The sequence below is a fragment of the Pipra filicauda genome, unplaced genomic scaffold, assembly GCF_003945595.2.
Source record: "Pipra filicauda isolate LSUMZ 115617 unplaced genomic scaffold, ASM394559v2 scaffold179_size1759329_pilon, whole genome shotgun sequence".
NCBI lineage: Eukaryota > Metazoa > Chordata > Aves > Passeriformes > Pipridae > Pipra > Pipra filicauda.
This window is the reverse complement of record NW_024104286.1, coordinates 991-28022: the sequence shown is the minus strand read 5'-3', so window position 1 is coordinate 28022 and position 27032 is coordinate 991. Positions and strand designations below refer to the sequence as shown.

Below are 27032 nucleotides of genomic sequence, written 5' to 3'. Positions count from 1 at the left end.
CATCTTTGCATCGGTGATTGGAAAGATGCTCAGTCAAGCTTTGCTCCTGGTGCTCTTTGAGAATGCCAGGGTGTCAGGGATGTATCCCACCTCTTCATGTCACACCAGGTCTCACACCTCTGGCCGGTTCGCCCTCTTCCCTCTGCATATCCAAGGATAGCAGAAGATGGAGAGAGAGTGGAGAGAGGCACCTCCATGGCTGTGGCTTTCACATGGATCAACTGGGATCTGAAGTTTCTGGAACTTACACTAGTGTATCCTTTATTGAAGTGCCAGTCTATTTAATAATGCAGCTCTGGTTCTCATATATATGTGTATGTGAGGGGGTGTAGATAAATCAAAAGCGAGGCTAAAGTTTTTTAGCTTTACAAGTTCTTTGTTTCCTTCTCTGGGCTCTCTGTCATCCTCAGCTCTGACGTCTGGGCTCGGAAGATGTTCCAGTGACCTGGATGAGCAGAGAGGGACACACATTAGCAATGACCTTGGAGCAGGAAAGCACAATTTCCCCCATGTGTAGCACCCTCCCTGCTGGAGGATCCACAAGGATCATGCTGGGAGAGAGGTTGGGGTAGAGATCTACCCACACCAGCCATGGCCAGAGCAGCTCATCAGTGATTCATCATCCAGCTCTAGACTTTGTCACCTTGAAGTTAAAATGGTATTTGTGGTCAAGAAGGGACTTCTTACCCAGTGCAACGCAATTAATGGTACAATCAATGGCACTTCCAATGCTTTTTCTGGTAAACCCTCACATGGTCTTATAAGAAAAGGAGCTCAGATTGAAACAGGGATAAATCCCTCTCTCTACCTCCTCAAAGGGTGCTTTGATATGATCTAGGGCCATGTCCTGCCTGGCCCGTCTGCAATTTGGGATGACTCCCTGCCTCTCAGGGGAAAGAAGCATTTTGCTTGTCCTCTGTCTCACCCTCAGAAAGCCAAAATTTCAGTTTCATAGCAGTGGGCAGGTAGGTTTCTCTCCTCCCTTCTGTCAGCCCCATTTTTTTGGGGTGGCTTGCTCAAAGCCCCTACACTTGTATTCATTTTCCTGCTGCTGCATCAGCCCTGGCTCTTCTACCTATGGCACAGGAAAATCCTGCTGCAGAAGGAGAAGGAACCCCCTTCAATCCCCCACAGCCTCACCAGCGAGCTGCAGATTCTCAACAGGATTATTTGCCAGGGGAAACTGAGGCAAGAAAAAGCCAGCACATTACTCCATGAGGGTGTGAAACACAACCTGGGAGCAGGAACTGGAAAATTCCCCAGGGTTTGCTCAAGAGATGTTGTCCCAAGGGTACTGGGGGTGAAAACGAATCTCCAACCTCCCTGGCACACTGGGAGCACTGGGCAGCAGAGCTGTTCCAGACTGACCCAGTGACCTGTGGGTGCTGGACAATATGGGAATGGCTCTGATCCCAGCCTATCCCACTAAACTCCAACACAGCCCAGGAGGAGAGGCAGCCAGCAGGAAATAGCATGGCAGTTTCACTCCGTACAGGCGCTCCCGGCATGTGCACTGGCATTCCTGCTTTTCGCAACATTTACGCACATCCAAGAACACTCAGAGTGATTTTTAAAAACACTTCAACAGTTTATTTTCTTTCTAATCCCTTGCATCATTTATTTTTTTCTCCCTCATCCCCCCACCCTTTAAGACCAGATGGATTAGATATAAAAATCAAACAGTTTTATGGGCTTTGGAGAGACAAATCCTTTGGATTTCACAAGGGTGCATCCACTTTTAGAAAGCTGGCTGCCCTTTCCAATACCATAAAGTGGCTGTTAACCAGGAGTGTTGCATATGGGTGTGAAAACAGGTCAGTTCCAACCCTGCTAAGCTTGCACAAGCCTTTTCCCTATGGTTCAGCTCCCCATGCCGTGTAGGGATTTATGCAGTCTTTTTGGAATGGCCAGAGTAGAGCAGGAAAATAGCGGGTTGTTTGGGGCAGGATGTGCCGGAGGAGTGAGGAAAAGGGATTTTTCTTTCCCTACCTTCGTTTGTCCTGGTGATCAGCCTGAAGTTTTGTGCTTCTTGCTTGAATTCTTGTTTGCTGATCTTCTTGGTTTGGATCAGATGGAATATTCCTGCAGAGGGGAACACAAGGCATCAGATTCTTGATCTAAGGCTCACACAGGTTTGGATGTTCTGTCCCCTCCTGAGATGCAAAGGGGAAACTGCCTGCCCTGGATGCCCTGGGGTCCTGGTTCGGTGCAGGACCTGCTGACGAAGCCTAGTGGGAGTTTGGGAATGAAATCAAGGCTGGCCAAGGTCAGGAGAGATCTCATTTGAATATTAGATTGAATATTAGGAAGTGATTCTTCCTTGTGAGGATGGTGAGGCCCTGGCACAGGTTGCCCAGAGAAGCTGCCCCATCCCTGGAAGCGTTCAAGGCCAGGTTGGATGGGGCTTGGAGCAACCTAGTGGAAGATGTCACTGCCCATGGAAGGGAGGTGGAACTGGATGGGCTTTAAGTCCCTTCCAACCCAAACCATTCCATGATCCTATGGTTCAATGCAAACAGTACTGGTCACTAAATCAGGACACAGCAGGGACACCATGAAGCAGGTGAAAACAGTAAGATTTTGTTGCTCCAGAAAACATCTCATGCTGGAGAGGTTCTGATCTTCCCCAAAAACCATAAAAGAAATAAAGGTGAGACCAAGAAGATGCTGAGATCCCTGTCCCCTCTGCTCTCTCTCGACCACCTATCTCCCCTGACTGCTGAGACCCCTCCATCCTAGGATGTTTTCCTTTCCTGGAAGCAGCCAGGGACCAAAGTTTTCCACCTCTCAGTCACCAGCCCTGAAATTCCTCCAGGACAGGAAAAAACACGAGTGACCTCAGCAGAGATTGATATTTCTGGCTATGCCAGCATCATCCCATTAGTAGAGGTGCCTGACTCAAGTGTTTGACCCAAGCAAACCAGAACCTGCATTTAGCAATGGAAGTGACCTTTCTGTGGGATTAGGGGTTACGATATTCCGAAGCATGACAAACCAGGCAGGTATGCCTGGCATATCCTTCCCCACCTCTCACCCAGGCTCACAGAACAACCAGCCGCTTGCTGCCAGCAGAGGGGAGGGGCAATGTGGTCCCCCTTATTTGGTTAAGACACTTTCCCTGATTCCCAGCAGCAATTACACATGAAAAGAGTACGTCATGAAAGGGAACCAGCTTGCAATCCATCTAAATGAGATGTTATGGACTGTGGAAAATTAATACAGGAAGTCAAAGACATACAGAGAAATATGTGGATATTTGGACTATTAATAAGTCCTTTCAGTGGGTTGGGAAAAGAAGTCCTACCAGTAACAAAAGAAGATACTGGATGGAGGTAATATAACTGTTAACGGCACAAGAAAGGCACAAGTGTTCAATAAATCCTTCTGGTCTATACTTAGAAAGGGGCAGGAGGCCGTGCTTGCAGTCCCCATGGCTGATGAAGCACTTTCCAGTACATTAGTAATGAAGAGGATATTTAAACAAGAGCTAGGAGAGATAAACAATTTTAATCAACGGACCCAGATAATGCTCCCCCAAGAGCTCTCTCAGAGCTGGCTGAGACCTTTGCCTGCCCTGGGATGACCGTTCCTGACAGATGCCAGGAGGTGGGGAGCAGTGTAGGAATGCAGAGGATGCTCCAGCAGGCACAAGGAGAGCACAGGGCAGTGCAGATAAGAACAGTCCACCCACCAGAGAGACAGGAGGGGATGGAGCTGCGAAAGAGCAGTGCCACTTCCTGTCAAGCAGATCCCATCCAACGGGCAGGATCATTCCTTGCTACGTTTTGACTGAGATGAAGGGAGGTGGTGGGGCTGCCAAGCACTTGCCACCTTCCTTGGAGCTTTAAAGGGGATTTATCAGGTAGATGGGGACAGACTTTTTAATAGGCCTTGTAGAGAGAGGACAGTGGGTGATTGTTTTAAACTAAAAAAGGGGAGATTAAAACTAGATAGGAGGAAGAAATTTTTTATGGTGAGAGTGGTGAGGCCCCCAGCACAGGCTGTCCAGAGAAGCTGTGGCTGCCACATCCCTGGAAGTGTTCCAGATCAGGTTGGATGGGGAGAAACCTGGCCTAGTGGAAGGTGTCCCTGTCCATGGCAGAGTGTTGGAACAGGATGATCTTTAAGGTCCCTTCCAACACAAACCAGTTTATGATTCAATAATTCTATGCTTTAGGTGTTGCCTCAGGATCCAAATAGAAGTACAGTAGAGCACAAGGAATGAATTAATGGAGCAGCTCATCCTTCCTAATTTTGGAGAGACAGGTTTTTCTGCAGCGCCTTCCTTCCCATCCTGAAATGGGTGGACATACCATAATTCTCTCTGCTGGCTATGTGGGAATCCAGCATTACCAGTACTTAACGCTGGGCTGGGGAGTGAAGCAAGTTTGGTTCAAGAAACTGGTCTCAAGACTTTCTAAATCATCTGCAAAACAAAGCCTTGGTGGGTGGTCAGAGGTGGCAGCCTGGGTGCACATGGGAGTATGAGACCCATCCTAGCAGGACAGAACCTTTGGCCAGAGACCCACACCCTGGTTTGGGCTCTGCATTTCAAGAAAGACACATAGAGTCCAAAGCAGAGCTACGGGAAGGACCAAAGGACCGGAAATTTCGAAAATCAAGGAAAGAATGAAAATATTCAAGTTCTTAAACCATGTAAGAGAGGGCAGAGATGGGAGCTGATGCCATCTTCAGAGGAAAGGACTGTGCTCTTCACATCCGCAGTGGAGAGGACGAGAAGGTACGAGCTTGAGCTGCACACTGGAAAAAGTCTTCCCTTAGGAAGGAGTTTGTGGCTCTGGAAGAAAGTAGGTGGGCTGTAGAGTCTCCATGTTGGAAGAAAACACCAGAGAAGCATGGGGATGGCTGGTGTGAACCCTGCAGGTCTCCTCCAGCCCAGGTGTGAGGGAATATGAGCATGGTGAAACCCCAGGGATGGCTGGAGGTCTCAGAGCTGTCAGTTTTCAGGATAGAAAGGAGCATTTTGATCACTGTCTAATCAACAGCCTGGCAGGGTAAATGTGGGAAAGGGGTCCATGGATGTACCACACCTCCGATCCAGGTATAGGGCAGGAATCAACAGCAGAGCCTCCAAACTATGCTGGCCCCTCTTTGATCCTGCCTGTTCCTTTGTTGTCCTCTCTCCCCATGATAACTCCTGCTCAAAAACACTGGAAAGTCACTTTTCAAAGCTCCTGGTGGTTTTCAGACCCCTAAAAACATGGGGAAGCCCCTACTGCAGCTCTTCTGGAGGCTGGTCGTGCACCACTAGCCAGCTGGGTAAGACTTTTGGCTGGGTGTTGGCACTGGTTTCTCCTCTCAGCTCCTGCTTCATGGAGAAAACCCTTCCAGGACAGAAATAGAGAAGGCCATATAGGTATCACAAGCCCATACAAAGGCAGATGGACGAGGTCCAGATGTGACTTGCAGCCTCTTTACTCCACACATGCTGCACTGTTGGTAGAGTAGATGGACCATGGAGAGGTGGAATCCATATGTGACTCTTTCCCAATAACAACACTTCGCTCTGCCAAGCAAAAGAGCTGTGTTGGCCTCGGGGACAAGGGCCTTCCCTGTCCCCGGCTGGCAGGGCTCGGGAGCTCCATGCAGGCATGAAGCTTTTGGCCTCAGAAGGTACCAAGAAGGTTTGGGTGGCAACTTCTGCCAAGGAGCGAGGAGAGGAAACGGTGGGGCCCAGACACTGTGGGCTCAGAGCTGTCCTCTAGCTACAAGGTACCATTGTGAAGGAGAAGAGGGGGAGGACAGGGAGAGGGGCACCATGGAGGATGGAGAATGGCAGGGGGAGGATGGAAACATGGTGGCATCTCTGGGGTTATTTTCTCTGGCTACTATCCATGTGTGCCCACCCTTTGTGGCCGGCAAGAGCCTGGTTGAGGTCTCCCTAGGGAGTGAGGTGACACATGACCATAAGCAAGAGACCAGAACATTTGCCTACGCATGTCCAGAACACCCGGACTGAGGGCCATTGCATCCATAGGAAAGATACAACCAACCTCAAATACTCAAGTTTTTTGGATAGAGAACATCCAACAGAAACTCAGGGTTGGGGCACCATGATGCTTTCCTGGACCCAAGAGAAACTCAACACAAATATCTACTGGACCAGGAGTCCCTGGGATCCTCTGGTCCATAACAGCATTGCAAAGCTGAAGGTATGGGGAGGGAGTAAGAGACAGTGTATTTGCCATGCTTTGACCTCTGGAGGTCACACCAAGAGAAGCATCCAAATCCACCCATCCGAAAAGTAGGCTGGGGACAATTCATTCCCCCTTCAGAAGCTATGGGTGGACTAGGGTTAAAAAAAAGAACAAAAGCAAAAACATGGAGTGCCAGAACAATTTTTTGTTTGTTTGTTTTCCATGTGCATTTGGCATGAAAACAGGGAGGTTTAGGGGAACAGCCCCATGGTCCTTGTCTTGTTTGCCCATGTGCTGTGCCTCCAGATAGTGTTGCAGCTCGTGGTGGGGCCAAAAGTGGTTTCCAGCCCCTGATCTGCATAGAACTGCAGGAAAAGAGGGTGAAATGAGGGAGCCAGAAGAGCCACCCTGCTGTCAGCAGGTTTTGATTCACCCCACAGAGGCTGGAGCACTGTTAGAAAAGCCTGGAAAATTGACCAAAGCTTGGAAAGCTTCAGGTTTCCACATACTCCTTGTACTCCTGGCTGGTTTTGTTATGGTACTCACCTTTAATCAGCTTCCAGTTGTAGATTTCCACCTCCTCCGTCAGCTCCTTCTCGATGGCCATTGTCCTGAGGATCTCCTTGGAGTTCTCCGAGCGCGGTGGCACAAACATGTACACCAGGACATGGCTGGGGTTCTTGCCACACCGGGTGGTGACTATTTCATCCGTGGGTTTGACTCTAGTTTCTGGGCAAAAACAAGGACAGAGTTCATGAAATCAGGGCAGGAAGGAGCCTGGAGGAGCTGCCTCAGCACCCAGGCCATGGAAAAGGCATCTAGTTGGGTTTGGTGCCATTGGACACAGCTGCGTCTCTGAATAGGACCTTGATCTGATCCCCAGCACTGGCAGTGAAGGGAGATGATAGCAAAGGACCTGTAGACCTGCTCATCCTGATGTTTTCCATTCCCTCTGACTCAGGCAACAGGGCAGGGGATTTTCAGCACCTGAATCTCACCACAGGGACCTTGGTGCCACCATCACCACGAAGCCCAGGGTGGATTCCCCATTTCCCATCTCACTCCAACTGCTGTCCTGGAGGAGGAACATCAGGGAAGCGAAGGGATGAGCCAGCAGTGTAGGATCCAGAGCTCTGGCTGGGCTGCCTGGGCAGCATGCCCAGCTCAGCACCATCCCCAGCACTCTCCCCATGTGGGGTGCCACCCACACCGGGGCCCTACGTGACTTCTGCAACATCCTCAGTAAAGAAGAGCTGCTAACATTTCACTTTTTTTTTTTTTTTAATATATCTGGAGTAATTAAGAATCCCCCATGGTTTTGGAAGGAGATTTATTGCCTTTGGTTGTGAGCCTTGGAAGGCAGAGGAGCCCAGCCCTGCTGAATTTAGCCTTGTTCTCCCAGCCATTTTGGACGCTGAAACTTTTTACGCTACTCGAAAGAAAGTTTGGCTATAAATAGGTGCATGGGGTATATTTTAGTAGGACAGTTATTTCAGGCCTGAGTCTGCTCTCCCCCAGGCTTTCTGAGGTGGTCCTGAGCTCCTTTTCTCCAAGAGGGGATGGAAATCCCAGTTTAAAGGGATAAGCACCAGGAATACAAGTGTTCAGCTCTGCAGGCTCAGCATGAGGCGAAGGGGGAAAACCACAGCCCAGCACCCTCATCCTTTCCACCACAGGGTCAGGGTGCAGGAAAACCTCTGCCCCAGACTATTAAACTTCACCTGCTCCAGGGCATTCATAGAATCATGGAGCTGCTAAAGTTGCAAAAGACCTCTAAGGTCATGGAGTCCTTGATTAAAGCCCCACCTTCATGCCAAGGAAGGAACCCCGTATTCAACAGGCATTTAACAGCTTTGGAGCTTCACTCTGGAGCCACTCAATGGCCCAACAGTGTTGGAAAGGAGAAGCAGGGACATGGGTCGAGGTCACTAGTTCTGCCCACAGCAGCTCCGATGACCTCCCCATCCAAACAATGTATGGTCACAATCCTGGGATCAGCATCCCTTTAGCAAGCAGAAATCACCCAGCGTTTCTCTCCAAACTACTGGACACAAAGGAGGAAGGGGAGAACAGTTGCAGAAACTGCCTGGAGAAAGAAGATGGGCAAAACCTCCATGCAGTGAAGGAAAGGGCAAGGATATAAGTTGGCTGAGCAATGTGTGTGTGTGTGTGTGATCACTGTCTGGGAGAACTGGAAAGCAAGAACAAAATCATTTTGCCTGCATCAGGGTGTTTAACTGGAAATAAAAAGAATACTGAACAGCAGACAAGAGATCCAAGCAGGGAAAGTTGTCGACTTGAAAGCAGAGAGACCCAAAATAATGGGAATGCAAGAATGGAAGGGCTCTGCTCAGTCATCACATCCCATTCCCACTAGGCACCACATCATAAATCCTGCTCATAAACATATCAGAAACCTTATTAAAACAAGCTGAGCTTCTGCCCTTTGCTCCCCCATGGAGGCCATCCCAGAACCTCCATGCCCAAAGGCTGCAAAACCTTGAAAATCGCAGCTCAAATGATTTTGCAGCCTGTTTGCCCCAATTCCAAAATGTGACAGTGCCCCTTGGTTGTTCTCCCTGGTGAGATCCTTCCACAAAACCCCCTTGAAGATACTCATCAGAAGAGATCACAGAGAACCTGCTAGACCTCCAGCCAGGCTCAAAGACACTCAAAGTCTCCAGAGGGAAGCAGTGGGTGATCCATCAGCTGAACATCTCCTGATAAGTGAAAGTACAGACAGGTATAACCTGGAAAACATTCTCCAGTGGGAACAGAAGGAGATCTCAAGCCCTGCCACATCTTTGCCAGGTCTGTGGTTTAAGGAAAACAGTTTTCCAAATACCAAGGAGCAGCTGAGAGACCCAAAACACACTGAACATTAAAAAAGGAAAGAGGTCTTCTCCACCATGGAATCACAGAATCATTAAGATTGGAAAAGTCCTCTAAGATCATTCAGTCCAACCGTTCCCCCAGCACTGCCCAAGGCCACCCATGTTTCCAAGTGCCACATCCACATGGCTGTTAAATCCTTCCATGTATGGGAGCTCCCACCACCAACCTGAGCAGCCTGTGCCAGGGCTGGACACCCTTTTGGGGAAGGAATTTTCCCAATATCCAACCTAAACCTCCCCTGGTACAACTTGAGGCCATTTCCTCTTGTCCTGTTCCTTGTTCCCTGGGAGCAAAGCCCGCCTGTCAAGCAGATGTAGAGCAAGAAGGTCCCCCCCTGAGACTCCTTTTCTCCAGGCTGAGCCCCCCCAGCTCCCTCAGCCGCTCCTCATCAGACCTGTGCTCCAGACCCTTTCCCATGTCCCAGCACCAGCCCAGTTCCCCCTGGCCCACTCCAGCTGTGTGTCCAACCCCCATTTCCAGATATGGGGAACTCTCATTCCAACAAATCGTGAGTACCACAGATAAACCCATTCCTGGGAAATGTTCTCCTTCTCTTCCTTTCACCAACATCTCACCTGCCACAATTTAACCCTATGGCTTTTTGTCCCACATGGAGCTCTGAAGAAAAGACCACGTGCCCTCTCCCCAGAAAGCACTTTCTGTCTGTCTGAGCATGTCCCTCCTTGAGCGTCTTCCTCCAGACTCCACCCTTCCAACAGATGGAACTTTCTGGGGGTCACTGCAACTTCCTCACCTTGGGAAAGTCCTGCTGCCCTCCAAGACAAGCCAGCCCTTCCATTTGAACTCATCTGATGTGGATTCAAGACACTAGCAATGTGAAACCTACACGCCTATCCCAGGGCTTTAAACTAAGGTAGGGAAGGATCTGGAAGCCAGCTGCAGAAGCAGGTGGGATCCCACCTACCTGGACATATTTTACAGCATTTCCCATCTACTTTTTCTGGATAGTCACATGGATATTCCTTGGGGCACGTGATCTTCTGGCAGTCCTGGACGCCGTCCCTGCAAGTGCAGAGGATGCAGGGCAAGAGGCCGTAGAGCCGAAAGACAGGGTGCCACACTTCCCCGTGGGAATAGGTCTTCCCGTTGTAAACACAAGCTGGAGGAGACAGAGAAAAGATCTGCTGGTGCAAATATACCCTCCTTTTCTTTGCAAACCCAGGGCTTGGTGGAGCTCAACACATTTCACCACCTCACACGTGAGTGGTCCTGCTGCCTCAAGAACAGGATCCAGCAGTGGATTCGGCATCAGTGGGAACTGGGATATTGCAGGCACCCTGCCCAGGAGGTGCCATGGGGCAGAGGGACCAGGCACCAGGAGATGGAGGCTGCTGGGCTTGACTACCCTGGTGTGGGCGGGGGTAAGTGTGGGCAGGACCTCACCTGCCTCGCAACCTCTGGAAGCCCAGGGTCCCTCAGAGGCTGTCGCAGAATGAAGCACAGTGAAGAGTGCCACCTGCTGACTCCACCACGGAAATTTTTGGAGGTCCCAAAATTTCCTCTAGGGCTTCGTCTCCAAGGACTGGAAAGAATTTTTCTGGAGGCACAATAGTGGAAGAGCCGCCAGGAGGAGAAAGGACCTGTTATTTCCCCTTTGGATCAATGGGGTTGCCTCCTCGTCTCACTTTCCTACTCTCTCCTCCAGAATGAACACCTGGGACAGACCCAGCATGTGGCAGGTAGGTGCGAGGAGGAACATCCCGTCCCTCTGTGGCACTGTACTGGAAGGTTCATGTGGAGCCTTCCAGCTGAGCACCTTGCTTCTCAGGTCCCAGATCTCCAAAATGCTCCAACGACCAATTTCCTTCCAACTTTTTTGAAAGTGGGAGATTCATGCAGTCAAGAGGCTCTGGGCTCCAAGACTGAGATAGCAGGGGGAGACTGGTAGTGGAGAAGTGGGAAGTAAGACTTGCTGCTGGAAACCTGCTGCTGAAACAGATTCCTTGGGGAATTCAAAGTTCTGGAGAAGTCACTTCAAGCCACACATAGACTTCTCAGCCTCTCCATCCCTTACCTTTCTTGTGCTTCTCTCTCAAGACGATCTTCACAGTGGTGCCACCTGCCCCCTTGGGTTTGAAGCTTCTGGGAATGAACTCCAGGGAAGAACTGAGAACAGTGGACACAGTGGCTCCGGGTGGCTTCCTGCCCATCACCTCCCCCAAGCACTGGTCTTGCGAGTGCCTCTGTGAGCAGTCAGAGAAAAGGGGGGGGCTCAGATCCAGGCAGTTGAGTTGTTCTCACTCCAAAGCATGCTGGAGAAAGCCATGCAGTGTCCTGCTCGCCTTCCATCAGGAGTGGAAGGTCCACAGACCACAGGGATAAGCAATGACCCAGAAGCCATAGAATCACAGAATCATTTATGTTGGAAAATCTCTCCAAGATCATTGAGTCCAACCATTCCCTCAGCACTACCAAGGCCACCACTGGCCCATATCCCCAAGTGCCACATCCACATGGCTGTTAAATCCCTCCAGGAATGAGGACTCCACCACTGCCGTGGGCAGCCTGTGCCAGGTCCAGACAACCCTTTCAGGGAAGAATTTTTCCCAATATACAACCTGAATTTCCTCCGGCACACTTTGAGGCCATTTCCTCTCATCCTGTCCCTTGTTCCCTGGGAGCAGAGGCCACCTCCCACCTGGCTCCACCCTCCTATCAGGGAGTTGTAGAGAGCTAGAAGTTCCCCCCGAGCCTCCTTTTCTCCAGGTTGAGCCCCCCCATCTCCCTCAGCTGCTCCTGGTGCTCCAGACCCTTCCCCATCTTGCTGCTGCCACTGCCCAAGGAGCACTGAGTAGCTGGAGTCAAGGCCCCACACTGGTGTCCTCCTTAAGCTATGAGTGGGTCACCTTCATTGGGACAGCAGCTTTCTCTCCCCATGCTCAACCCAAAGCCCTCAGAGAAGCAGGTGAGGTCCTACATCCCTGACACAGGCAGGGAAATGGGCTGGTTTTTCCTAGATACCCACTGGGAAACTGAGGACTGGCATCTGTGTGACCCAAACAGGATAAGAAAGGTAAGAATGGGCCATATCCTGCTCTCCCACCTGGTGTGGGGCTGCCATCCAGCAGGACTGAAATCCCAGGAACATCCCAGGTTTCCAAGAGCAAAGTTCTGGGACAAGACAAGCAGCACAAAGGGTCCCCTTGTGCCTATTTTGGAGGTTTTATAGCTAGTGGAGAAGCAGGGAGAAGGGCAGAGCCAAGAGCTAAGTGACCTAATCCCACAGACCTGGCTCTGAAATGTCACCATGAAGGAACCTCAGCAAACAAGGAGGAGAACTGTCCAAGATTTTCAGTTCCCAAAGGCCTTTTGCTCTTCCAAAGACATAAGAGGTCATAGACTCAGAATCATTTAGGTTGGAAAAGATCTTTAAGGTCATCGAGTCCAACCCTTAACCTGGCTCTGCCAAGTCCACCACTAAACCACGTCCTCAAGATACTTCAGATGAAGAGAACAGTCTTTCCCTGGTGGTCTGAGGTCTCACCTGTGCTGATATCCCTCACCTAGACTCAATTCCGAGACATGATTCCCCTGCAAACCAGGTGTCCATGGTTCTGCTGTCCAAGGACTGGAGTGCCCTCCAAGAGCTGCTGGGGGTCATTTCTTTGTAGAAGACAATGGCCAAGGGCATTCTTTGAGCTGTTTAATTGCAGTGTGCCAGAAGCAATAATCTGAGTTTTAAAATGCAAATATCACGTACAACACCTCTGTTTAACTGCAGGGGTTCCTCTTCTGTGGACTTCTCATAGGAGCCATCTGCAAGGGAAAAACATTTTCCTGTGAGATGCTGGGTGAAGATTTGCTCTCTCTTTGGCTGGAGGCAGCTCTCCTCTGGATGCTGGCCCACCTGGGAGATGTGGAAAGAGGGGAACTTTGGGACATGCAATTCATATTATGCAAAGCAACTGGAGCCATACCTCAAAAAACATTTTATCCCACTATCAACAACAGCTCAGCTCCAGGAAAGACATGACCTTGTAGCTTCTGAAGTTAGGTGGCATGAAAATAGCCCAGTGGTAGAGTAAGACGTCATGAAGAATGATTAAAAATAAATCCAAAGGCATTTCTCACTGAGTCAGTGACATGTCCCAGCTGCACCAAAGAAAACCAGGAGAGAGGAACACAAATGGCAGAAGGGGAGAGTTTGGAGGAGGTACCTGGAAGAAGTCATTCTCTGTCCATGGCCAGGAGGCCACCATGGCCTTCCAGCTTCATAAATATCTCTTGTATTAAAGAGTCATTTTATGCTGTGACTTCACTGTCAGCAGGGTGTGAACCTGCCCATCCTCTCTCGGATCTGTCTCATCTGGAGACATGGTGCTTAACTCTCTCTTCCCTCTGCCAGGTGTGAGACAGGGGAACCAGCAGCAAATTCAAGAGTTTGTCCCTCACAGAGAGCTGTGAGAGTGAAGCTCAGCCACACTGTACTGGGGTGGAAAGAGGGTTTTTCCCTGACTGTCCTGGAAACTTCCCTGGAGCAACAGTAGAATGCATCACCTTTTCATGGTCCGTTCTGCATCCTGGTGGGTGAGTGGCCTGGAGGACTTCCCTCCACACAGGTCCCATCTCTTGCACAATGCACCAGTGGCAGGGCAAGGAGTTCAGCCCTTCCAGCTTTTGGGTTGCAGGAAGGCAGATCACAACTCAGTGAGGGGGGGGAAATGTGCAAGGAAAAACCTGAGCCCCCGTGTTTTGTTCCCTGGTACAACCAAGAAATAGGAAGTGGCCTGATTTATGGTACAGGCTTCTAAAATCCTGCTAAAGTGGCTTGGAATGGCTCCCGCTGTCAGGTGACAACCAACTGGAGCATCCCACCCTCACCCCCAGCCTCATTACCTTTGCAGACCTGGCAGCAGGAGTCCGCCACGGTTAATGGAGAGGAACACAACAGCGTCGGGCAGGTCACCAAGCCGCAGTAAATCTGGCCTTCCTAGGATGGTAGGAAGAAAAAGAAATCATTGTCAGCATTATAAAAGGTTGTATGTCTCCTGTGTTGGGATACCAGCACTTCCAGATGCAGATCCATCATAAATCATTAGGGAGAAATTCCTCCCTGTGAGGGTGGTGAGGCCTTGGCACAGGTTGCCCAGAGAAGCTGTGGTTGCCCCACCCCTGGAGGCCAGGTTGGATGGGGCTTGGAGCAACCTGGTCTAGTGGAAGGTGTCCCTGCCATGGTAGTAGGATGGGATTAGAGGAGCTTCAAATCCCTTCCAAACCAAACCATCCTGTGATTCTGTGATTCCATGATCAAAAGCCCCCTGATAGTACATCTTCAAACCTCACCAATGATTAGTGCTACCAGACCTGAAAAAGCCACGATACACCTTCAAACTCTGCATAACAACCCCCTGATTTGAAGGGCTACAAGAAGATTTTCTCTGACATCTCCCAGGAAAAGGACCTGAAGGAGACAGGTGGAAATGGGAAGCCTGATGCCAAACCCAGACGCAGGTCCATGCCAAAGCTTTGCCCTCCCTCTGCCTGGGGTTATTTAATAACACCAGAGCCAAGCTGTGGATGGACATTCAGGTGTAGACCTTCTTCCACTGGCTAGGTGGTTGGTTTGGAAACTTCATTCCTGCAGTGATTCACACTGAAAACCACAGGTCAAGGCCAGTCTTGACCTTAGTACCTCTCAGTCCCACTTTGGGCAGTCGATTTGCACTGCAAGACTAAGTTTTCACTGTTTTGCAGAAGGGTAAAAAAAGGATGTTCAGCAGCCAGAGCTCAACAGCAAGGTCCTCTTCTTCATACAGCAATTTTCTCTGGGGTGTCCACAAGCTCCCACTCAACCAAAACCAAGAGGTCAGCCAAGGATATCCTTAGAAAACCAAACCAGAGCAGCTTCTTCTCTCACCAGGAAGCCAAACTGCTGCACAAGGAACATGAGGAGCATGAGGAAAGTTTGATAAACGACAGGATTTGATGGAGGTCACAGCAAACCAAACCCTGCTCTCCTCTTCATGGAGTCCAGACCTGCCTCTTCCTTCTTTCTCCTTCTGACCAGCAGCTCACAGCAATGACCTGCCTTGGGCAAATATCATAAAAATCAGGATTTATCCCAGAGGCTCCAGTCTCGGGAGGTTTTTAAAGAGGGTTAGGCCAGCTGTTCCCGCAGCTGTTCCAGCAGCTGACAACACACACAGCCCAGAGACCCCTCCACAGCCAGCCTTTTATTTTCCTCTTCGTATCCAAGGCATTATCCTACTGAATAAACAGAGCCCGAGTGACAGCCGAGAGGGATGCAGAACTCCACAGGCTCCTGGGGATGAGGTGGGAAAACAGGGTAAGGTGGGTACATAGAGCTGGATCCAAGAGCTCCTTCCTGGTGTTTCCCACCATCCATCTGGGGTCCCTAAGAAAGGAACCAGCCTCAAAAACTGTATAATTTCTACATCTGAGCTATTCCTCTTGCCACCAAGCTCTGAGGTGTGTGCAAGCCCCGGAGGCTCAGACCAGCTAATCCAGTATCATAGATACTTTACTACCAAGCATTAACTGGTGTAACCCCTGTGTGTGTGCTCCTGGTATGAGAGAGGGAGGTGGTTTGGGCTCTCCTGCCTCTTTATTCTTTCCTGGTCAAACTTGGTCCAATTATTTGCAACTCATGGAGCTGTGGAGGTTGGACCCATCCAAGGGCTCTGAATGATGGGTGGTGAAAGCCACACCTGCAACTCACTTTCTTTTTCATGGCAGAGGCAGCAGCCAGTGTGAGCAGTTCTTCACAGTGTCCAAGTCCAGTGTCAGCACTTCCAATCCCCCTTCCTCACTCTATCTCAAGGAGGAGAAGCTGCTCCATTTATCTCCTGACACTCAGCTCCTGGCACTCCACACACCTTCCCATCACTGCTGACCTCATGCCTCCTGAGAAGGTGTCAGAACTTGGCTTTTGATGGGTTTTCACAGGATCCCAACCCCTGGGAGAAGGCTGGGTAAAACAGAGCCAAGCCCTGTCTCAGGGCATTGCTGGAGGCTCATAGAGAAGCAACATCCATACATAGCACCATACATATCCACCCCCAACATAGCAATTGGGGGTGGATGATCACTGAGATGCACACTGAGGACACCCTGGCTACCGTGACAGCCCTCAGGTAGGACAATCAGGACCAAACAGGGAAGAAGGGAATACAATGGTCCTGCCAAAGGTCATTGGAAGTGAGCATGAAAAGGAGCTTCTTCCTGCAAAAGCTTTTTGTAGACATCCTGAAAAGCACGAGCACAGCCCTCCTGCAGGGCACATCTCTGCTGGCCCAGAGGGCTGGTGAACACTGCAGGAGATTCTAGAGGAGCCCAGCTCCTGGTGCTCAAGCACATCTCAGCCCTGGGTTCAGCTTCCACCTAAACTCAAGTAAGGGGGATGAAGATCCAATTGCCATCCCACTGCCATCTCTGACTGCCCACCACTCCTGTGTCTCTGCTGTCATCCCTCGGGGGAGCTCCAGCCATGCAGGGCAGGAACAAGAGGCAGCTGGAGGCCCTTCGAAACTGAGGCACCTAGCAGTGGTTGGGAGCCAACAAATCCTTTCTGGAGCTCAGCAAAATCCCAGCAGCTCAACAGCACGGTCAATATTCCCTGGAGAGATTTGGTTTAGATAGTGGAAAGAAATTCTTCCCTGTGAGGGGGGTCAGGCCCTAGCACAGGTTGCCCAGAGAAGCTGTGGCTGCCCAATTCCTGGAAGTGTTCACAACCAGGTTGGACAGGGCTTGGAGAAACGTGGTCTAGTGGAAGGTGTCCCTGCCCCTAGCAGGGTGTTGGAATGGAGAAAGCTTTAAAGTCCCTTCCAATCTAAGCCTTTCTACAAAACTATGGATCCCAAGAACCTCTGAATCCCAAGCGCTGGCACCTCATGTCCACGTTGCCTTGCAGGCACATTGAGCTCCCCTAGGTTCCCTGGGGGCCCAGCATCCCAGCTGGATGCTGTCGGACACAGGCCCAGAGCACTGAGATGCTTGATGGGGACAGAGATGTCCCTCTGTCCACCCCAAAAAGCTCCAACAGGGCCCACCCAAAACCGACCCATGTGATCTCCGACAAATCTCTCTTCTGCACTGATAATCTGATCCTGATGATAAACCACCATGGGCTGGTACCACCAGGTCTTCACGATGTTTTTGACCTTGTGGGACAGTGGTTCAGGAGCAGAGCCCAAGCCCTCCCCACCTCCCGTGGGCTCTGAGGTGGCTTACAGAGCAGCTGCACTGCACACACTGGTTGGGCTGGCGGCTGGGGAACAGCTCGCTGGTGGTGAACATCTCTCCTTGCTGGTAGGTCGTCCCATTGTACTGGCAGGACTTGACAGGTGCCCGGAGGCCAGAAGGGGAATGTGGCTCTAGAAAAGAACATGAGAATGGAGCAGGATGAGAGCCAGCCCTGCCTGGACCTGATGGAGCGTGGATGCTCTGCGGATTCCCCATAAGCCCAACCCGAAGGGATAAGGAGTCCTTTACACGCCACAGTTCCCATGGAAAGCAGCCAGGGTTGGTTGGGAATTATGATCCCAAAAGTTTTTGGGGAATGGGGCTGCCCTGGCTGCACTGAGCTCAGCACAGAGGTAAAATCCGGAAGTCTGACCTCTGACAAAATTCTTGATTTTTTCCCTCCCCTGGTTATAATGATCTTCAAATTCAGATGGAGTCACATAAAAAGGGCTTCACGCATGGGTAATTAGCTAAAAATTAAATTTAGGGTTTATTTTTTTCCTAGTTTTTCTTCCTAATTTCTCAAATCACTGACAGTTTCTGACTGGCTTTGCCAGCACTCAGGTAGGAAAAGTTTTGGGGATAAATCGTGAGGTGATCTATAGGGGTGAGAATGAACAGATTGAGGTAAACTGAGTAGTGGAGAGTTAGGGAAAATTTGGGGGTCAAAGCTTGAGGTAAAGTGTAAGGGACAAGGAATATTTTGGAGGAAAAAGCTGAGAGGACAAAATGAACACTTCAGGCATAAAATGTGAGTTAATCTGTAGGAGAGAGAAAGAAGATTTAAGGTAAAAATTACATAATCAGTAGTGGACATGTAGTGAAAATTATGGGAGTGAAATCATAGTAATCTACAGGGAGAGAATGAACATATTGAGGTAAACTGAAGCCATCAGTAGTGGACAGGTAGGGAAAATTTAAGGGATAAATCTTGAGATGATCTCCAGTGTAGATAATGAGGTTGTTAAAAATCTACCTTTTTTTTTTTTTTCCCTGACATTTTGCTGGCAAATGATCACAATAAAGTACCAGTTTTTGGGTTGTCCCTGAAGTGTGAAATAACATTTTGTCCCTATAAAGCTCTCGGGATGGGGGTGAGAAAGTGGACTGGCAGAGAGCCCTTTTCCATCAAAAATTACGTTTTTGGAGAGAAAAAGCATCATGAGCAGCCTGAGCTGTCGTGACTCCGTGAGCAGGATCAGACCCAGCATCGCTGCCTTGCCACAGGTGTGAGCAGTTGAGGGACCACTCTGCAGGATCACGGCCACCTTGTCCCCTGCTCCCTGAGGGATGTCCACCTACCAAGACACCTTGGGCAGCACTGCTGGGGGTCCGTGACGGGGTTGGCACACTGCAGAGCTGGGCACTGGATCCGGTAGCACCTGATGTTGTTGTTCTGGGGAGAGACAGAGATGGTTCGTTTAAGCCCACAGGGAACATTCGGTTCATGTTCACCCCTGCAAGAGGAGGGAGATGTTGGGTGGTAGCCACATTATCACAACAAATTGTGCACAAACCCAGCCAGCTCATGGTCCATCATCAGCAAAGACCACTTGTGGTCCCAGAGTAGCCCTGAGCCACTTCCACTCACAGCCCACCAACACTACTGAGACAGAATCAAGGAATCACAGACTGGTTTGGGTTAGGAGGGACCTTAAAGATCATCCTATTCTGTACCCTGCCATGGCAGGGACACCTTCCACTAGACCATATTGCTCCAAGCCCTGTCCAACGTGGTCTTGAACACTTCCAGGGATGGGGCAGCCATAGCTTCTCTGGGCAATCTGTGTCAGGGCCTCACCACCCTCACAGGGAAGAATTACCTCCTAAAATCTAATCTAAATCTCTCTTCTTCTGGTTTAAAACCATTCCCTTAGTCCTATCACTATCTGCCCATGTAAAAAATCCCTCTCCATCTTTTTGCAAGCTCCCTTGAAGTACCAAAAAGGTCTCCCCACAGTCAATGGCAGCTCCCTCACAAGGTCAACCCAACACCACCAGGGGGATGAGACAGCTTTTTCAAAAGGGAAGAAATTAATCTGATGTCGTTATGGGGCTGGAAAGGGCTTCTCAGGTCAAATTAGACACTCAGGTCAAACTAGGTGCCAAAGCAAAGCCCCAGCACAGGAGTGTCCCCATCACCTCCCGTGGCCCCTCGTGGGGGACGTGCCTCAGAGCAGCTGCAGCGGATGCAGTACATCAGCCCCTGGGGCTCCAGGTAGGGGTGCCAGCTCTCCCCTGGGCTGTACTTCTTGCCGTTGAAGTCACAGAACGTATCCAGCCCTGAAAGTCAACCAGGAGAATCCACATGAGAAAAACAGATGGTCCTCATGAGAGGTCCCATCCCACTGCGATGAGAACAGCAAGGACAGCTCTGTGCCTTCATGCTGCTCCCTGTGCATAACTGATGGCCACATCCCACCCACCAAATCCCAGATGGAATACATTCCCCCAAAACTTTTTTTTGGTAATGATTTGGGGGGGGGGGTTTATGCTGGGACACGTGACCCAAATGGCAACTCCTCCAAGCAAGCTGGACTCTCTTTGCAAGCAAGGAAAAAAATGGGTGGTTTGAGGCAAGAAAATTGAGATTTTACTCTAAAATAGGTCAGCAGAAATGCTCACTGGAAGATGGACAGGTGATGCTATAGGACGGAATTTCTCCCAGGGAGTGGTGACAGAGATAGGAGAGCCTGAATTTAGGGAACATTTTCACCATTGCACAACAACAACAAAAAAAAATAGAAGAAGAAAGAAAAAAAGAAAGACAATTTTGGGTGGAAACACGTTCTGCAGGAAAACCTGTTGCTCCCTCTAAGAACTTCAGCTCATTCTCTTCAGGATCCCTGGACAAGCACTATCACCACACTAGCAGCCAAATATCATCTGTAAGGAGCAGGACTGGGCTGGCTTGTCCCATCCCCTTAGCTTTACCTGGCTTGGTGCAGCACAGGTCTGACTGGAGTGACTGGTTTTTCATTTATGGGGCTGTCCATGCGAACAGCAAATCCACCTCATCCATTTTTTGCCCCCAAAAGCATAAACACGTGTGTGTCTTTTTCTTCTATTATCCTTAGAAGAGCCAGTTTCTAGCTGTGCTCCTGAACAGAAAGCATCTGTCCCAGAAATAATCCAGGCCTGGCTACACTGGCATGGATTTAACCTCACTACAGCACAGGGAGAGCAATTAGATGGCACCCAGCACAAGTGGTGAATGAGGTTACCCCCCTCTCCCTGTGTTTTAGCAGTTCCCTATCAACCCCCTCCATCTCCAAGTCCTTGGTCACACGCCAACCCTTTGACAGGACCAGGCCCACCTGCAGCAGGAGCCTATGGGACAAACCATGTTCACATCCACAAGCATCCCCTGGTCCTGCAGGACCGAGCTCCAACCCACAGGAATCTAGATCCTGTAACAGCCCTGATGGCTTCCCCCACTCTCCTTCGACGTGTCCCCAAGCCCTGACCAGGCAGAGGGTCACACCAGGACTTGAGTTGTTTCATGACTAAGCACACACCTGCCTGATGTGGTTTTAGTGATTTAAGTGCTCACAGCCCCACTGAAAACTGAAGGTGATTTAAAAGTTTATGTCATTGAGGGGATTTGAGGTAGTTTGAGCGATGACGTTGCTCAAAGGCAGTGGAGACATTTATGCTCCCTGAAGCTTTTATGGGTCTTTTAAAGCCTTACAGCACCCTGGGGATGTGGGAGAGGGCTGTTTTCCAAGGCATAGTGCCCAGCTCCATGAACTCGGATGTTTACCCTGCCAGGCTGCTGGGAGGGCTCCTTGATGAACAGCACAGGGTCCCCAAAATGACCCCAATGCTGTTCACCACCTCAAAGACGCTAAAAGCCATCCTGTGCTCTGCTTTGTCACCTGGGGCCCAGGAGTGGTTTGGAGAGCCCAGCTGGTGTTGTCCCACTCTGCCAAAACTGGAGATGTCACCTGCTTAATGGGTTTCTCCCATCAACCAGACAAAAGTCATCCAAATACGCTTGGGGTGGGCTGCAGTCCCTCCTCCAGCTCCTGACCATCCTCAAGATGAACTCAAGCGATGCTCTACTATGGTCATACTCTCTGGCCAGCAGGAAGGGCAGCCCTATGGGTCTGTGATGATCCCTATGGGTCTCTGCCAGCAGCCCTGAGCTCCTCGTTGGTGGTTTTAAGCATTTGATTCTCCAAGCTGTACCTTCACAGGAGCTGTCCAGACCTTGTGGTCCAAGCACAGTGGTGTGGGGCCAGCATTGCATCTGCAGAGATGGAGATTTGCAATAATTTGGAGTGCATGTCATCAGAGGGACAGGCAGAGGTATTTTCCTTCCTTTTCCCTACTCAGAACTTTACATCATCCACACATCTTGCTCTAAACCCCTTGACAAGCCAGCAAACCCCTACTCCTGGACACGCAGGACACGAGCTAACAGCATACTACACAAAGCTGGTGAGCATGCAGCTGGAAAATGCAGAAACCCAAGAGAGAGAGGAAAAAAAATCCACAAAAATAGTTTTGCAAAAGGGTGAGAAAATGACTTCATTTTTCCCTGCTTGCAGCATCTTCATGAATTACACTGAGAGTGAAGAAATCGAGTTGCCTCCACGTGCTGTGGCCCCGCTCTGCTTTGCAGGCTCTCCTGCCAGTTGGCTGCTCCGTGCAAACATTTAATCACCAGTGGAGCCCTGGTTTGGGTCCAGCCCTCGAAAGCAGCCTGATTCATGTCTGCAAAGGGGCTGCTGGTAAAATTAAAGCCGACTGGCAGCACTGGGCAGCAGGAGCCACTTGTCAGCATTTGGCAGCTATTTGGCAAAAGCTGCCGGCAATTTTGGGTAAAAGCAAGCTGGGGACGGATGGATGGATGGATGGATGGATGGATGGATGGATGGATGGATGGATGGATGGATGGAAGGAAGGAAGGAAGGAGGAGGCTTAAGACCTGGAGGCTCTGGATCATTTTTTCCCATGCCAGGCTAATAATTTCATTTTCAGAGTTCAAACTTTGGATATCCTCCCAATTCGCTTGGAGTGAAAAGCCATTTGTGGCAGTGAATTGCTCCCATGCTGTTCAGTCACTTTATTTATTGAGTCTTCAGCAAGAGCATGCTCAGAAAAGTCTCATTTTCCAGAGAGGGCTCGATAGCTGTGGAGTGCTTTGCAGCACCAAAAATCCAGGTGAAGCCATGGAAAATCTTATTTTCCTTCTCAAGAACCTGTCCAGTCTGGTCCATACCACTTTGGAGACACAACCAGAGCTTGCTGATTCCAAACTAGAAGCTCCATGCTTAGAAGTGGCCCTATGAGACCTGGAAGCAGGAGCAGAGGGTGGAAAGGGGCAAGTTCCCCACTGCAAAAACCTCCGAGAGCAGGTGCCATCTAACCAGTTTCTTCTCAAATACAAGGAGCCCCCAGTACAAGATCCTGGTCTTCAGATTTCCATTATGGGTTCTATGGACCAGAAAAAAACCCTGAAAGCCATGACAATTATTCTTCTGCTGCCCAGCAGCAAGACCTGTGGCCTCATGCCCAGAGGGAGGGTGGAAGGTGCTCTGGAGAGTGACTCTTCCACAGGAGAGCTGCGCCACCTTGCCCACCCCAAAGGGTTCTGCTAGGGACATCCTGAAGGAGGGAGGTTCTCCCTTCCTTCCCATCCAACAGCTGCTTTCTGCCGTGGCTCCAGTGTTTTCTTGGTTGGGGACCACCTGGTTACATCCAAATCATGGAATACCCCAGCCACTGGCCTGGTCCTGCTCATGTCCATACTCACCTGCTGGAGCCACCTCGGCCCTGCTGTCTCCAGGCATTTGGCAAAGCCCAAGTTGGCACCAGCCAAGACCCATAGCAAGAGTCTGGACACTCTTGGGAAACGCTTGAGGCTATACCCAGGCCCTGGTTTGGTTATCGTTAGTTGAAATTAATTAGCGTTAATTGAAATTAATTAGCATTAATTGTATCCTGGATGGTAAGGAGGAATGTAATATGAGATGGGAAGTACAATGGGAAGAGGCGAGATAGGGCTGTTAAGAAAAAAAAGGGTGATCTCTGGTCTTGGCAGAGACAAGAAATAGCAACCAGCTTGGGAAGAGCCTGGAAGATTTAGGATATGTACTGTGGGAAGCTTTCCAGCCACTAGGAGATTGAAACCCCCCAAAAGGCTGTCACAGAAGGTCTAAGACAGTCTGAATCCACTGGAGCACCTTCACAAGATGCTTTAGAGACACCAATCCAGGGTGACAGAGTGAATGGTGAGGAGAAACCCATCCTGTGCTGCATCCAGTAACTGCTGACATCTCTCACACCATGAGAACAGAATGTTTCTTCAAGATGTATCGCAACAGCTTCATACACCAACCACCCCACATCTTCTTGACCTGCTCTAGACCCAGTGAGAATCCACAAAATGAGAGGAGATGAGCAAGATCTCACAACCTCCTTGTTGAACCATCAAATTGGCCAGTGCTGATCAGAACACTCCCAGATATAGAATCACAGAGTGGTTTGGGTTGGAAGGAACCTTAAAGATCATCTAGTTCCAAACACCTGCCATGGACAGGGACACCTTCCACTAGAATTTGACCACATCTCCTAACCTTGGCTGCAGACAAGCTGGGTCTCTGTCAGTCAGTCCTGACTAACACCGGAACTCCTCTATGCTCCAGGACACTGGGAATCTCCAGAGGTGAGTCCCTGCTGCAGGCTAGAGAGTGGCTGATGCACCTGAAAGACCTCAAAGCACGGAAAATGCTCATCCCAATTTGCTCATCCAGTACAGGAAGCCTCCACCAGCCCTGTGCCTCAGTTGCCCAAGCAGGGACCTTCACTCCAGGTGCCAAGCTGGTTTCAACAAGGATGTTATTGAAACACTTCCCAGGCCTTCTCCTTTTTCATCCCATGGCTGGGGCAGGGGTGGGGGGGGCATTCCTACATCCCCAGATGGCACCCCTGGAGCTCTATCTGATCAAGGAATGTCTGAGCCGGGCTCACAGCCCCAGCAGCTCTTTTGGAGGTCGCACACCTGCCAGCCAGTGCCGTGCCAGCCGGGGGGGAAGGGGGGGATGAGAGTTTATGCAAACCAGTTTGCAAGTTTTAAGAGTGGCCATAAATAAAGTGTAAAAGACACTGTCTGGTACACAGAGTCCAGGCGCTCCTCTGACAGCCCTGTATTTATGAAGGGCTTAAAATGCAACTTAGCTGAGAGGGGACTGGTTAAAACACACTAGGCCCTTGACATGTGGCATCCCAGAGACTCCGCTCACATCTCCAGATCGCTTCCCACACACTCGCCTCACTCAGTTCTGGGTTGAGAATACCTACTCAGGACTTTGGAAGCCTGGAAAACTCTGTAGGTCCAAAAATGCAGCCTCATGAAGCATCTTTGAGCTCCCCAGGGTAGAGAATCCAAGCAAAGTCCCAAACCTAGAGGATCCCCATGGGCTCTGGAGCTGCAGACGGGGCCCAAATTCCCCCACTCCTTCCCAAAGGAATGTTCAGTTGTCTAGAGCAGGTTGTGCAGCCCTCACATCCCCCTTTCCATGGCAGTGGTAGCATTTGCTTTTCATCCTGGTCCTTCCCACTTTGGACCACCCAGTCCCTCAGCACACTGGATCCAAACTCGTAGGACAGAGGGATCCCATGAACCCCCTTTTCTCCACAACCACGTTAAAAAGAAATGAAACAGCAACTTCCAAGCTCCTGGGAAAAACCACTGCCCCGCGCTCTCCAGAGATGCTGGTGTTTAAATGCCTCCAGCCAAAACATGGTTGCGTTCAACTATTGCCCCTGAATTACTCAGAAAGCAGCACATTCGGCCCAGTAACCTGTGCCTCTGATAGTTTTTTTCATCTGGGAGCACAAATCCCCTAAAATAGCCTCTTTCTATGGGCAAATTCTTCTTTTCTGAGTTGCCTTCAAGCCTGAGCATTTCTGCTTCTCACCTATTTTTAGCCACGACACTGTAGGTCCCTTGGCTGATGAGCCTGCTCATAATTAATTTATTCCTGTCTTCATTCTCCCTGAGCACTCGGCCTTGAGAAAAATCCAAGGCTGCAGAGGTGGATGATGGAGCAAAGACCATAATTTGATTAGGGTCTTGTCAGCAAAACCACCCTGCCCTCAGCCATGGGGCACCTGGAGCCCTGGCACCATGAGATGTGCCTTGCAGCAAAGCAAAAGTGCTGCAGAGCTGGGGAGTGGGTGATCCTGGATCCCCCTGCTCCAGTCCTGCTTCTACCCCAAAGTTCCCAGCTCTTTATTACCGTTATAAGTTCTGCAAATGGACCTCAACACTTCCTCCCAAAGCAGACAAAACCTTTCTGCCCCCACTCATCATGCTTTATGCGCGATTTAGGGGCTCTGCTACCACCAGTAGGTACCTTCAAAGAGTGAAAACATCACGTAATACCTGTTTCATCTTCGGGAGATGTCTCCATCCTCCTCCTAATCTGGGTACCACAGCAGCCCTGGCAGGGGCAGGGAGTCAGACCCACATCCCTTGTGCAAGAAACAGATGCTGTGGTCTGGGTCTGGTGGTTTCGATGAGCCCAGGAAAGCAAAAGCGCCAAATTCATCCAGATTTTGCTCTCCAGGACTCTGCACAGCCACATCCATGCCCCTGCCTTCCCTCCTTCCCCCCCCCCTCTTCCCGCCGGGATGAGCAATCCAGTGCTCACAGCGCTCCAGGAGGACGCTTATTTGCCTAATGCACTGCTGGCAGCGGGCAGGTTGTAAATCACCCTGACACAGCCACCGACTGACTCCGCTGGGATTCCGGGAGATTAAAAGGGAGAATAACTGTAGGGACACAACAAGTCCTGCTCCACTTTGCTCACGGCTTCAGTGGCTTTGCGATGTTGCAGGAGTGCTCAGCACCCACCGGTGGGGTCCTAGTGCTTTGCCCAAGCCAAACCCACCTCCTGGCCCCAGTTAAAGCTCCAGTACCCTCCAAGCTCCTAAATAGCTCCGGCCAAGTCCTTCCAGCTTTTTTGCACAAGTGCTGAACCTCCCTTCCCTTCCCCATTCCAAACTTTTGTCTGCCCCGCTCAGCCAGGTGGGAGCAGGAGTGAGAGAGAACAAAGGATGGAGATGGAAAAGGGATGGACATGGAGATGGACAAGGGATGGACATGGAGAAAAGCCCCCAGCTTTGTTTTTGGGGAGGTAATTTCCCCAAATTGCCCCTGTCTTCATCCACTCCCGGAGGGGAGATGCACCCGTGCAGGGTGGGATCTGGGCAGGGGAAGGGTTGCAAGTCAACCCCCTGCCCTGCGACATTAATAGCCCATGGAAGGGGGGTCCCAGCACTTCAGCACATCCCTGCCAGCCCACGGAGCCCCCCAGCCCCCTCATCAGCACGCAGGGGTGTGTTCGGCGCTATACAACCCCTCAAAGCAGCTGGGGACAGCAGCAGGCAGAGGGGGACACAGCCATGTCCCCAGTGGTGCCGGATGGGAAACCTGGGACATCCCCGCCATGGAGGTCCATCCAACACCTGCCATGGTCCGGAGCCTCCCCGTGTCCCCAGCCATGCCCGCAAAGCACCCCTACACGTTCTTGGAGACTGAAGAAACGGGGAAACTGAGGCACGGTGGGATGCGGAGCAGCCAGGAGGGGAGAGGGGGACACTTACGAGCCCGGGCTCGACTCTCGGAGGCGAAGAGGAGCAACAGGCACCGGAGGAGGAAGACGAAGGGACCCGCCCCGGGAAGCATCGCAGCCCGGCGATCGGCGTCGGTCCCGGTGCCGGGGTGCGCTGCCCGATATCCCG

The 27032-nt window shown here is 50.6% G+C and overlaps 1 protein-coding gene across 2 annotated transcripts; it reads right to left on the bottom strand.

Moving 5' to 3' along the window:
• CHRDL2 (chordin like 2) lies at nt 1-27032 on the bottom strand. 2 transcript variants are annotated; one of them, XM_039379860.1, is made up of 12 exons: nt 26895-27032; nt 19447-19559; nt 18579-18672; nt 17265-17407; nt 13911-14004; nt 12775-12830; nt 11089-11257; nt 9979-10173; nt 7025-7030; nt 6705-6887; nt 1990-2082; nt 1-445 (listed from the first exon to the last, which is right to left on the bottom strand). In XM_039379860.1, the coding sequence occupies exons 1-12, from the start codon at nt 26974-26976 to the stop codon at nt 366-368; spliced, it is 1308 nt and encodes a 435-aa protein (XP_039235794.1). In that variant the 5' UTR covers nt 26977-27032; the 3' UTR covers nt 1-365. The 2 variants fall into 2 exon arrangements, with proteins under 2 accessions (XP_039235794.1, XP_027600000.1); XM_027744199.2 differs by lacking the exon at nt 7025-7030.